Consider the following 13522-nt stretch of genomic DNA (forward strand, 5'->3'; position numbering starts at 1 on the left):
CAGCTATGGACCTAACTCAGTTAATTCAAGACCCCACCCATAATGGGGGACACACACTCGACCTGATTTTTGTCTCTGGGCAGTGGGTGAATGATCTAGATTTAGGGGATATTTCTATTCAACCCTTGTCATGGTCTGATCATTTCCTCATCAGGCTTGATTTCCATACCGCTACCCCTCGCCACAGGGAGGCGGAACCGACTAGATGGTTCCCCCCCTGGCGCCTGATGGACTCCGAAAGGTTCCTGATGGAGCTTGGGACTTTTCCTGAATCCCTTGCTCACAACTCGACCGAAGCCCTAGTGGAAGCCTGGGATAAGGTGGCTGCTGGGGCCTTGGATCGCGTTGTTCCTTTGAGGCCTCTGACCCGGTGTCGATCCCGGGTGGCTCCCTGATTTTCCGAGGAGCTCCGGGAGATGAAACGCCAGAAAAGATGCCTAGATAGTGGCTGGAGGGCCAGCCGGTCCGAATCTGATCGAACACTAGTAAGAATTCATATTAAATCCTACTTAGTGGCGATAGAAGCGGCAAAATGGCAACATTTTCCCGCTCTTATAGCGTCCGCAGATAACCGCCCAGCCGCCCTGTTTAGGGTGACCCGCTCCTTACTTAACCAAGGAACTGGGGAAGACCCCTTGTAGGGTAGGGCTGAAGAATTTGTTCAGTATCTGCAGGATAAAATCGCTCAGATCCGGACAGGCTTGGACTCTGACTGGGTAGATTCGGGCGAGCCAACGGGATGAATCTTGAGGAGACAATCTGGGATGAGTTTGATCCAGTGACCCCCAAAGGCATGGACAGGATTATGGGGAGACTCAGTGCTGCCACTTGTGTGCTGGACCCGTGTCCCTCTTGGTTAGTTTCGACTTCCCGGGAGGTGATACGAGGCTGGCTCCAGGCGATTACCAACACTTCATTGAGAGAGGGGTGCTTTCCCACCGCCTTGAAGGAGGCAGTGGTGAGGCCCCTCCTTAAGAAGCCTTCCCTGGACCCAGCTTCTTTAGCCAACTATCGTCCGGTCTCCAACCTTCCCTTTGTAGCAAAGGTTGTCGAGAGTGCGGTAGCACGTCAGCTTCCCCATTACCTGGATGAAGCTGTCTACCTGGATCCGTTTCAGTCGGGTTTCAGGCCCGGGCACAGCATGGAGATGGCATTGGTCGCGTTGGTTGATGATTTCTGGCGGACCAGGGACAGGGGCTGCTCCTCTGTCCTGGTCCTATTACACCTCTCAGCGGCTTTCGATACCATCGACCATGGTATCCTACTGCGACGACTCAGGGGGTTGGGAGTGAGGGGCACCGTTTTACAGTGGTTCTCCTCCTACCTGTTGGATTGGTCGCAGTTTGTGTTGACTGGAGGGCAGAGATTGACCCCCAGGCGCGTCACTTGTGGGGTGCCCAGCGGTCGGTTCTCTCACCTCTCCTGTTCAACCTATATATGAAACCGCAGGGCGAGATCATCCGTGGTTTTGGGGTACGGTATCATCAATATGCTGATGATACCCAACTTTTCATCTCTATCCCAAACCACCCAAATGATGCCCTCGATGATGTCCCAATGCCTGGAGGCTGTGCGGATCTGGATGGGGAGGAACAGGCTCAAGCTCAATCCCTCCAAGACTGAGTGGCTGTGGTTTCCGTCATCCCGATTTGTGCATCTTGTTCCATCTTTGATGATAGGGGGAGAAATTTTAGCTGCCTCAGAGAAGGCTCGCAATCTGGGAGTCTTCCTGGATACGCGGCTTAGTTTAGAAGAACACCTGACGGCCGTGACCAGGGGGGCCTTTTACCAGGTTCGGCTGGTACATCAGTTGCGCCCCTTCCTGGATCGGGATGCTCTGTGCAGTCACTCATGCCCTCGTCCTTTCTCGCCTGGACTACTGCAACGCTCTCTACATGGGGCTGGCCTTGAAGAGCACCCGGAGTCTTCAGCTGGTCCAGAATGTGGCTGCACGGGTTATCATGGGGGTACCTAGGTGCTCCCATGTTACACCCCTTTTAGGCGGCCTGCACTGGTTGCCGGTTGTTTTTCGGGTACGATTCAAGGTATTAATTATGACATTTAAAGCGCTCCATGGCTTAGGCCCAGGCAGGTAGCGAGACCACCTACTGCCACCAGTAGCCTCCCACCGTCCAGTACGATCCCACAGAGTTGGCCTCCTCAGGGTGCCGTCGGCCAGTGTCGGCTGGTGACCCCCAGGGGGAGAGCCTTCTCTGTGGGAGCGCCTTCCCTCTGGAATGAGCTGTCCCCGGATAATCCCTGACCTCTGGGCCTTCCGACGCGCCCTAAAAAGTTGGCTTTTCCAGCAAGCCGGCCTGGCCTGTTAATTTTATCTTATTTTTTAAATGTATTGTCCTATAAATTGGGTTTGGTTTTTTTGGATATGTATTTAATTTCTTTTTAACTTTCGGGATGTGTGTTTTTTAATGTTGTACGCCGCCCTGAGTCCTTTGGGAGAAGGGCGGCATATAAATCCAATCAAACATACAAACAAACAACAAACAAATCAAAATTATATCATTACCTGCTGATATAGAAGATGTATATAGAAGAAGCAAGCAAGAAGACAGCTTTATTCACTACTTTCAAGAGCTCTATTGTATGTTGTTTGTTTTCCCTTTAAAAACCCGTGTGTGTGCAATGCCAAATACATTTCATATTATCCGTTGCTCTTTATTTATTCAGAATAACAGAAACTTGTCCCATTATGCCTTCTATCCTCTATTTCTTTTTGTTTAGTCCTTTTTTGTGATACTATTGTTTAGTTTGTCAAATATCCAGATTGGTTGGATATCAACATCAGAAAACACCCTTAATATTTTCATGCAAAACCAACCATAACTTTATCATATAAATTATTCATAACTAGAATAAATGTGTTTTCTGTGCATGTAAACAGGATTGAACACAACTATTAATTTGTTCTAGAAAAACAGAGGCTCATATTTGCTGAAAGTTGGTTTATTTACCTGAAAGGTCTAAAATTATAAATGACTTTAAATACACTATAATTGCCTCCTTAGGAGTCATAAATATTCAGTGCACTTCATCAAACAGAAATATACAAGTTAGTAAAGTGACATGACATTGATTGCAATTTTACACAGACAAAAGTAATGCAAATTCCATTTTTCATTTTCCACTTAGATGGAAATCTGCAACAGTTTGTCACGTAGAAAACCTATAGGTACACAATTATCAACTAACTTTAGAAGCAGATGAAGATCAAACCTGTACTTTACATCTCATCAAGAAGTTTCTTAGTGCTAAAAATAGTTTTTTCTTAGACTATGACTGGATTTAGAACAAAAAAAAAAGGTGAGAATGAATTTTTTAGTTGTATCAACATTCTGGTGACTCTGGCATTCTGAAAATTATAAAGATATTATTCTAGTAAATTAAAGCAGTGTGCCAATAAAGGAGAACATTTGTAACTCAGGGTTGAAATGAGTGGTCCTTCGTGCCTCCTGAGCTTGGAGGGTTGTTGCTTTTTTTGCAGATGTTTTATTACACAAACTCTATAATAATATCAGGGCTAGCAAGGAGTGGGATTTGATCTCTGTTTATATTCTAGTGATTTGCCCTGTCAGTGTTGGTAGAAGTGATTTTACAGGTTCCGTGCTGGCCTGCTTACTGTTAGCTTGTTTGGGAATTCCTTGATTGGGATATTGTTTACTTCTTGATTGTTGGTCTGATGTTAATCTTGGAGTTAAATCTATATTCATCTGGGTGCTAATTGTTGGGGTGGGGGAGTGTTTCGGTCTTTTTGTTCCCTTTTTGGCTTGTTGATTGTCTCTTTTGCATAGTATGTAGATATTGTTTATGTCTATGTCTCTATTGATGGCTAATTTGTCAGAGTGCCAGACTTCCAGAAATTCTCTAGCATTTTTGAACTTGGCTTGGTCTAGGATGGCTACAGTTTCCCAGTTGAAACTATAGTTAAGTCTGCCCATATGTTGTGCAATTAAGGAGTTTTCATCATGTCTTCTGACTGCTAGTTGGTGTTCATGGATACATTTTATCAGTCTTCTACCTGCTTGTCCTATGTAGTGACTGTTGCAGTCATTACACAACAGTTTGGGGCAATGAAAAGTGTGCAAGAAAACAACCAAACTCAAAGAGCACCAAGGACCCCTTAAAGCAATTTGGCAATAGGACAAATTCCTTCCAAATCAAGGTTAAATTCATATACATCAGATCACATTTGAAAAAGCACCTTTGGGATGACGATGACCTGGATAACTAAGAATCTCTATAGACATACCTGAAGAACTGTATCTATATTGACAGGCTATCTTGAGTTGTGACTCTTCAAGTCTTTGAGATAATAATCTGGCAGCTATTGAAAGCAAGTGTACTTGCAGTTGGCACTAAAAGGAATTTTGGCACATTCAACATTAAAATCAATAGGTATAGACATATCTAGGTCTCAAAGGATCAGCTATAGGTAATACTTTGCAGATAGAAATGTATTTAAGATTGAGATTTAGGATGGGAACTGGTGACAGTTCATCAATATAACTATTCTCCTTTTAATTGTAGATGTACACAATTTATTACAACCCTGTAGTTCATTATTTGGGTGTTTGCTATTCAGTTACTGACAGAGTTTAAGGTAAAGAGCCATCAACCAGAAAAAATTAAACAACTAGAAGGCAGTTAGAAATTAAAGTATAGTTTTACCACAAAATTATTAAAATGAGAATATAAATTCACCCTTGTTTCTCCAGTCCTTAATTTACCTTGGTTTACAATTATTTTGATGGCAGTCTTTCTACTGAATCACAGTAGGTAGCAAATCCTCTTCTCATATCCTAATATAAAAAATAACACAGCATGTAGATGAGGAAGTTGAAATAAATATTTATATGTGCTCTATATGTAATGGTTATTTTTTTTAAATCAGTAATTAATATTTTGCATATATTAATAACATTGAAAAATGTTATTAAAATTATAATATGAAATGTGCTGAAAATTGCAATCTATTTGTTTAACAAGTTAAGCATTTATCCAGTAAATATATTTATATAATTATTTTAAAATTTTTCTTAAGAGATTTGCAATGTGGTCTACCAGCAATGCCCCAAGAACAGAATGCAAACTGATATTTTTCCTTGCATAACTCTATTAATACTGTGCAGAACTGTTAGTGTTAATTCACTATTAGAAAATTAAATTCTTTATAAATCAAGCGAAGATATAAAAAGTATTTTAGGTTTGCTTGTTTTTAAAAAAGCAACCCAAAATATAATGCAACGTTACATTTTTTGTAAACATATCAAAATATGGTAGAGATAATACTTTATGTGACAAGTAAGTTAATTGTTTCCTTCTTTATGTTTAAAATCACACTATCTCTGAAAAGAAATTTGAATTCACAAAAATGATTTTAAAAAACCTGCTCTAGTAACACACCAGAATTCATTATTGACTTTGAACAATAACAATAATCCTCATGTCTATGCTTTGAATTCAATTTCCAATACATCTACTAAAGTAACTCAAATCAAATGTTCAAGTGGAGCAGAATTCCTACTACAAACTTTAGGTTATTTTTCTTCCAAAGAAAACCACAACAGCAATGTTGCTTCAATGTATGGCAAATCTCAAAGAGTTTTGTGATGCATATCCAAGTATTTTTCAATCTTCTTTGAGATGTGTATATGCTTGTGAGTATCATACAGGAGATATAAAAAGGTTAAACAAATACACTCTATTTGAGAAATTGAACTGGACAAATTCTAAATCTGTCCTGGAATCAAATACTGTATCAAATACCACTTTTAAAAATCTTTGCAATATTAGATTTTGAAATATCTTACAGGACACCTGAGATACTGCACATGAATGGAGATTTAGCAGAGAGCAACTAATCCAGGGCTGTAATTCACAAAGTGAAAAATGGCCAAACTCACTTTTCAAAATTACACCAATTTTGCATTTTTAAAAATTCCATCTTTTGGGGGATAATATTAGATCTTTTCATCCCTTTGAATATTATATCTGCTATAAAATAAGCATTTACTGTAGCTCTTCTTCCTCTTCCATGGGCTTGATTTTCTAATACTTCTTATAAAAATCTACCTTTTTAATAATTGCTATGCAAATTTTCCTGCAGTTAAGTTATACTCAAGTGAGATTTCAGTTTTAAAAACAGGTGCAAAAGGGAAGACCTTTTTGTGAGAGACAAAAAACACACAAATCCACAAAGGAGGATGTGGCATGCTGTTACCCTTTTGGTTTTGTATTATACTTTAAGGAGCGCTAGCATCAAACTATTTTGGCATTAGTATACTAGCAGTTTCAAATTCACTTAACTTATCCACAGGGTGACACATAGAAATCCAACCAGATTTTCTTTTACCCTCTGGTTGATCTCTTAGCTCACCATCTCATATGGTTCCATTCTATAGGTCAGATTGCAGTCATAACAGGGCACACTAACTAACATCAAATTCACCCCCATAGACCATCTTATTACTAAAGTGATATTTTGTTCAACGTGTAGTAAATTCTGTCCTATGTTTTAGCAGACATTTGGCAAGAATGTAAAGAAGGAAACAGCTCAAAAGCTGCTTCAGATAGTAATATAATGAAAAATACAGTTGTCCCGTATGTTCTCCTTACTACAAAAATATTTGAGACAGAAAAAAGCTATCTAGAACATATTGTACAACTCTATATGAAAAATCTTTTCCTCAAATTTCATATGTAAAATGATATATATAAAAAAATATTCCTGTAAATTGTTCTGCATTTTAACCCAGGAATGGATAAAGGTGTTTGGAAGGATAGCTGTCTTAATCAAGTGTAGCAAAGATAGCAGATAACAAAATTGATATATAAAAATTTGGTGAGATAATAAAGACAATTGTATGTTACATCATGCAAAGTGGAGAATATCACCTTAATAACTAGTGAAAACATGTTTCAGACGAGAATCTACTTGGTTTATTACATACAGTCCTTCCACCAATCTGTAAAGAAATAACACCAGCAAGAGTTGCTGATTTCATCATGTAAACCTTAGCAAAAAGAAGAAATTAACCTTCACCTCACTATCCTCAGGTGTCAAAGTAGCAAGGTTGACAATCCTTCTGGTTAAAATAGTTGGAGCAGTTAAATTTGCTGAAACAGAATCCCCATATGGTTTAATAATAATAATAATGGTTCCTAAAATACCAGAGAGATAGATGTTACTCAGTGAAATGATACATGAGCTCTGACCAACTGCAATCTGCTGGAAACCATCTAAGAGTATGAGATTCAAATTATGGTCTTGATGTCAGTTTGGCAATCAAGACCATGATGCAACAAAAGAGAGTTAATCTGCAGAAGGTCTAGAAGCAAGACAAAGACGTTTTCAATGATGTCCTAAAGGGACTGGTTTTAAGATAAGTAATATCATGTGGTGAATCAAATGCCATGAATGGAAGGAGAGAGGAAGGCTAATTTCCCCTGCTGAAACAGCTGAATAGACTAGGTTCATCTCAAAGACAACTATATGGTACCAAAAGTGAATACTCTCTGTGAATTGGTGTAAAGAGAAGGATAATAAAACCCAAAGGCATGTTCTACTCTAGGTTTGAAGAGAGTTGATAGTATGGAATGCCAAAATCCAAAAAGTTACAAACATCAAAGAGCAAAGCATCAAAGCAACAACATACATTGAATGATGAGGTGCAAAATCCATTCCTCTGTCATTGTACAACCTAAGTTATATAATTAGGTATTATCAGCACAGTTATTTTCCAGCACAAGAAATACTGTATCTGTAAGAGCTTTCTCGCAGAATTACAGAGAAATTCTCCTTGTATCTGTGTCTTAACAGTTTCCAAATACGTATTTATGTTCCTCATCTTACCTGCAACAGTATTTTTCTTTTCTTTTCTTTTTTCAGAATTCAAACCATTGCCATAGCCACCATCAAGCTAAAGAATGGCATGGTCATTATTATAATTAAATAAAAGCCTTGCCATTTTGCTTAAGCAACAACTGACTCAATGCAATCCTATACATGTCTAGTCAGAAATGTCTTACTAAGCTTCATGAATCTTACTCCCAGGTAACTGTTTACAGAACTGTAGGGAAAAAAAAAACAGCACAGAACTTTCAGTTCACAGCCCTAGGGTGGGATATGATGGGCGATAAAAGCTCCATTAAAATATATTGCTACGATTATAATCTGAAATTGGCTCCAACATTGACAATCACATGTTTTTCATAGACCTTCTTCATGGTTCTCTCAATTTGTTTCAGAAAAACTTGTGGAATTCGCCCACATAAAGTGTGTACAGTATTGAGGAACTTGGTCTGGAGAGGATAGTACATCGATTGGAAGAGATTGTCTTCGAAGGAAAACTAAAGAGGAAAAAGATACAAAAATGTAATCAGCAACCTTAAATCGTGGTCCATGGTTGATACTTATAAGTGTCATCATCTCCTACTTGGCACCAATACAAAACACATAGTCTGACTCCTATTTATTCCATCTCCTCATCCTCATCTTTAGTAATCCCTTATATTACTTTAATATGATCTACTGGCTATCATTATCATCCAACTCTTTGTTCTTTTTTTGTCATCACATATTTAAGCATTAGTCCAGAAAAGTACCACCTTCCATTTTTTTTGACTTGAACATTGGGATAAACTGAACTGGGGCTCTTGGTTCTGAATCTGACTGAAGAAGTTGTGTTTTATATGTCTGGCATTGAATTACAGCAAGAACATTGAAAAAGTCTCTGAGAACAAATAGGGTATCATGGATGGAGTTCTATAATAGGAGCAAGAGGTCCTAATTTCAAGCATCCATGCAAGTATAACATTCACTGGAAATTCTGAGTAAGTTAGAAGCTCTTAGCCTATTCTACCTTCCGGGATTCTTGTAACAATAAAACCCATTACTGATTCAATATGTTGCAGCCTTATTTTATGCAAGAACTTGTGTTTTGACATCACTTACATCACGTATCACTTCATAGAGTGCTTTGAAAGTAGGTTGTTTATCATCATGATAGACCCCTCGATTCCCATGCAGAATTGAAATGCCTTCTTCTTCTGCTCCTTTGCAGTTACTGCCATACATGCAGTGATCTGGTCGATAATTCCACTGACAGGGAAAGAGGTAGAGACATTCTAAAAGGAAGTAAAACATATAAAAGAGAGGGGAAAAAATAGCCAAGAGTAGAATGACTCTTTTTTTATGACCTTGTAACCCCGTAGTTTTTTTTTGGGGGGGGGGGGGGAAAGACTGGATGAAGCTGAGAGTTTATTGGCCAGATGTCCTTCCTGACACCATGTGGAGTTCGCAAAAGATATTTCTTTCTTTCTGTCCTAGGAGAGAAACATCTTCCACTACATAGGATTGAACTCTCAGCCTTCTGAATGGCAGGCGACCGTCTTCACCCTTAGGCACCACACTACTCTATTATTCAGGAATAGAATGATGTATAGGAATTAGCTTTAAATACAAGACATGGAAAGAAATCAGAAAAAATGATTTTGTAATAATATCATATAAATGATGAATCCAAGTATATATACTTCTGATTTTTTCCCCCTGCTTGCTCCAATCAGTACGGTTTTTGAGATAGAATTTGCAAAAGGTGATTGGAAAAAGATGTAGAAAAGTATTATGGCATAAAGGAACAATAATGCAATGCTCATACTTGGAGAGTCTCAATTTTTTAAAATTATTATTTTATGCTCAAAGTTAAAATAGTGCTATCATTATATTACAATATCTTATATACTTATAAAGTATGCACCTGGATTGAAGTAAAAAATAATATTTAGCAAGTCCTGGTCTCCCCACGTAATGTAATTTTTATACTTTTGATATAAAGGGTACAACATCTCTTCCCATTTCAAGCCTGTTGGTATCAAGTTGTTCTGAAATAGAGAAATAAATGATTTGATAAAGAAATTGTAACCACAAATTTACAATTGTAGCAGGAGGAAGCTATAGCCATGGTGTACCTTCTAGCTGGGTTCAGTGACTAAACAGTATGAAAAAAGTTGCTTTCAACAAGATAGGAATGAGAATTCATTTCTCCTAGATATGACAAACAAGAACCTTAGTGTTCTGACTGACAAATATTCAACCATTCTTCCCCACCGGATGTGATGGCTAAGGATTATGAGAGCTGAAGTCTAACATATCCAAAGGGTACCAGAAAGACTGGCTACACTGATAGTATTCTTAGTGTGGCAATCCTTTGTGTAGAAGCATTTGAAGGCCTACAGTTTGTGCGCTTTTACAGAGGCACAATTGAGAGCATTTTATCAAACTGCATCACTGTTTGGTTTGGTGGCAGCAGTGCCTCAGATAGAAAGTTTATACAGAGAGTTGTAAGGACAGGCGAGAAGATTATAGGAAGCTCGCTTCCTGTCATTCACAATACTGCTTATAACCACTATGTGATTATTGTTTAAAGCATTGTTAGAGACCTCACACACCCACTTTATGGTCTGTTTCTGTTCCTCCCCTCTAGGAGGAGGTTTCAAAGTATTTCAAAGCAGGACTACTGGATTCTGTAACAGCTTTGTTCCCTATGCCATCTGTCTGGTAAATTTGCAAGATTCGTTTTTCTCACCATGTACATGTATACATCTGAACTAGACTGTGTTGCTTCTCTGTGTCATATAATATATGTGGTTATATGCGTATGTATGTATGTATGCATGTATGTATGTATGTATGTATTTATTTATTTATTTATTTATTTAGTCATGTTTATGTAGTGCATATTGGAGGTGGTGACCCTTTAAGAGATGTATGCAACAAAACTTCATTTTAATGTATGCCAATTAATGTACATTCAAAGTGACAATAAAGTTATTCTAAGTCCTCTAAGTCTTCTGCCGAAATAGCTATTCTTTCACTATCTGTCTTAGAACCGTTTGTGTACTTATTGATCTCTGTGGTGCACATTTCTAAAAAAAAAACATAGTCCATGTTACATCCGCTCCTTCCGTCAGAAACTTAAAACCCACCTATTCCAGCTAGCCGGCTTGGCCTAATTCCACCTATCCCACCTCAGTTCTATTTCTAAATTTTTAAGATTGGTTTTAAGGTCTGTTTTTAATTTTTATAAATTGTACAGGGGTTGTTTAATTAGATTTTTACCTATGTGTATGATTGTTTGTATGTTTTAAATTTATTCCTGTACACCGCCCCGAGTCCCTCTGGGGAGAGGGGGCGGTCTAGAAATTTAATAAATTAAATTAAATTAATTAAATTTTCATCATGCCAATGCCATCTGTACAGAAAGAAGCTAGAGTCCACAATCTGTCAAAGTTTTGCACGACTAACAAGAAATGGAATAAAAATCAACTATACCCCAACGAAGATATTCTTCCCAAAATAAATAAATGATCTCCTTACCTTGAATTGAGTATTTCTTATTCGGGTTAAATTCATTAGCATGACACCAGAATTCACCCCAGTGGTTCCATAATATGGGTGGCGAGCAAAACGACTATACCAGCCAATCTTTGGTATTTCGTGTTCCGGTGCCATTGCAGCCAGCTGGGTGGCATTAAAAGTTCTCAGAAAGCCCCAAATGTCATCAATGGGTCGCAGGAATAAGACATCGGTGTCCACATACAGAAGGGAATCCACATCCTTCAAAATCATCTTGGTTGAGAAAGCCCAGATGGTTGAGAAAGCCATATACACAGGAAAACAAAAATAAATATATTGAAGACTCACGAACGGATATATACCAATCACAAGGCAATACCTCTGACCTGCCTTTCTGTTCAAATAAAGAGGTTCTAGCACAATACTTCAGGGTCAAGTAGACAGGAACAAAGGCAAGAGGAATGGGAGAGGGGAGAAGGAGAAAGGTCAGATGCTGCTCAGTAGTTTGCACTCCCCCGCCCCCCAAACAAGTCAAATGCACCAGCTTTATTTTCCTTTTAGTGTTAAGGAAGTTACTTTCTAACAGTTACAAGGAAGAGCTACAAGGAAAATAGATTTAGAATTGATAGTTATTAAAGAAGTGAGGCCTGGGTCAGACACTACTTCGCAACTAACAACAACAAACCTGTAAGAGGAATCCATTACTTGCTTCACAAATTCTCATTTGAATGGCAAGCAATGTCTTCCCTTCTTAATTGCCAACCCTCCTATTCTTGCCTTATTTAGAGGGCTGAGAGACGAACCAAGTTACATCTATTCAAGTCTTAAGCCATGTCAGGCAGTAGAGAGTTTATGAAGGCACACAGTCTACAAACTATTCCTTACAAAGCATTCCACTCGAGCAGGAATGGAAGAGAGCCAATCATGGTTAATTCACCCAGAGTTTTATAATAGAACAACAACCCTTCCTTTAAGCACAGATTGCAGGACAAACTTCAAGATCCAATTATATCCCCTTGTTCAGGCAAAAGCAATTGTATCTGCACTCCATTTCAGTCTTTCTCAATTTGTTTTTTTCCTTTTGATCTCCTGCCATACAATGATCCAATTCGACTTTTAAACTCTCTGCCTTATCCATATGTTACTAAATCATAACTTTGCCCAGACCTGATGTATTACCTCATCTGGAGATGGTGATAGCTTATGTTTGGCCCACCTGAAGGAACCAAATTAGGGAAGGTGGATTTATTAGAATATGATGTTGTTTCAGATATCTTCCTATAACAAATGAGTGATCAAGAACTGAATTCCAAACTTTCAGCATACATGCAGGGCGTTCTGTGATTGAGCTGTAGCTCTTTGCCCAGCTTGAACTGCTGGAAAGAATTGTCATGGAAGACACTGGTTTACTAGTTATATTGATAACAGTATATCAAATGAATGGATGATAATCAGGTTGTTAATTCTTGTTTGTCATATACCCTCTTATGGCCATCATGTTCTTTATAAATCTATCCCTAATTTCAATAATTTTACACAACACAGCAGAGTAGATTTGAAGCTTTGCATAGTGCCTCTTCCCTATCTCCCTTCTAACTTTTACAAAAAAAAAAAAAAAACTTTTAATTCTCTTTATTCCCCAAAAAACCTTTCTGATTAAATTTGCTGGCACTATACCATGAATACGACAGTGAAGTTCTACCTTTGCAAACCCTAAATATTGCTACCCTAACTTAAAAATAGAAGGTTGGGGATGGAACCCCATGTTCCTTTTTGTTTTTGCAGCATCGGTAAGCTAAAATATAATACATAAAACCAGGTATATCTTTAGGCTAGCAATAACAATGGAATGTACTCAGATGTAAAAGCTTAGCTGCCATGTTTTTTTAAAAGACGTTTTATTTATTAGTTTTAACTAATTAATTTAAAACTAAATTAATTAGTTTTAGTTAACTAATTTAGAAACCGTCCATCTCCTTGACCGAGAGACATAGAATATAGGCAATAAAGAAAACTCTTAAAAGCTAAGTCTGAATCAACTGAATTGTAATCCTCCCAGAGTCATAGACAGAGATCGGCATCCATAGAAATTAAACGAACAAATAGACATCCTTTGCATGAGCCTTGAAATATCAACATCCCATTTTTTAA

The 13522-nt window shown here is 38.2% G+C and overlaps 1 protein-coding gene across 1 annotated transcript in view; it reads right to left on the bottom strand.

Moving 5' to 3' along the window:
- Positions 1 to 2945: 2945 nt before the first annotated feature.
- GXYLT2 (glucoside xylosyltransferase 2) overlaps positions 2946 to 13522 on the bottom strand; it is a 38904-nt gene continuing 28327 nt past the window's right edge. Inside the window, exons 4-8 of the mRNA XM_081937095.1 lie at positions 11393 to 11644; positions 9774 to 9897; positions 8969 to 9141; positions 6340 to 8364; positions 2946 to 5981 (exon numbers count right to left, since the gene is read on the bottom strand). Coding sequence (XP_081793221.1) covers positions 8182 to 8364; positions 8969 to 9141; positions 9774 to 9897; positions 11393 to 11644 — 732 coding nt within the window. The 3' untranslated portion in view covers positions 2946 to 5981; positions 6340 to 8181. The remainder of the gene's footprint in view (positions 5982 to 6339; positions 8365 to 8968; positions 9142 to 9773; positions 9898 to 11392; positions 11645 to 13522) is intronic.

This window comes from Natrix helvetica (assembly GCF_964273705.1).
Source record: "Natrix helvetica genome assembly, chromosome: 1".
In the NCBI taxonomy this organism is placed as follows: Eukaryota; Metazoa; Chordata; class Lepidosauria; order Squamata; family Natricidae; genus Natrix; species Natrix helvetica.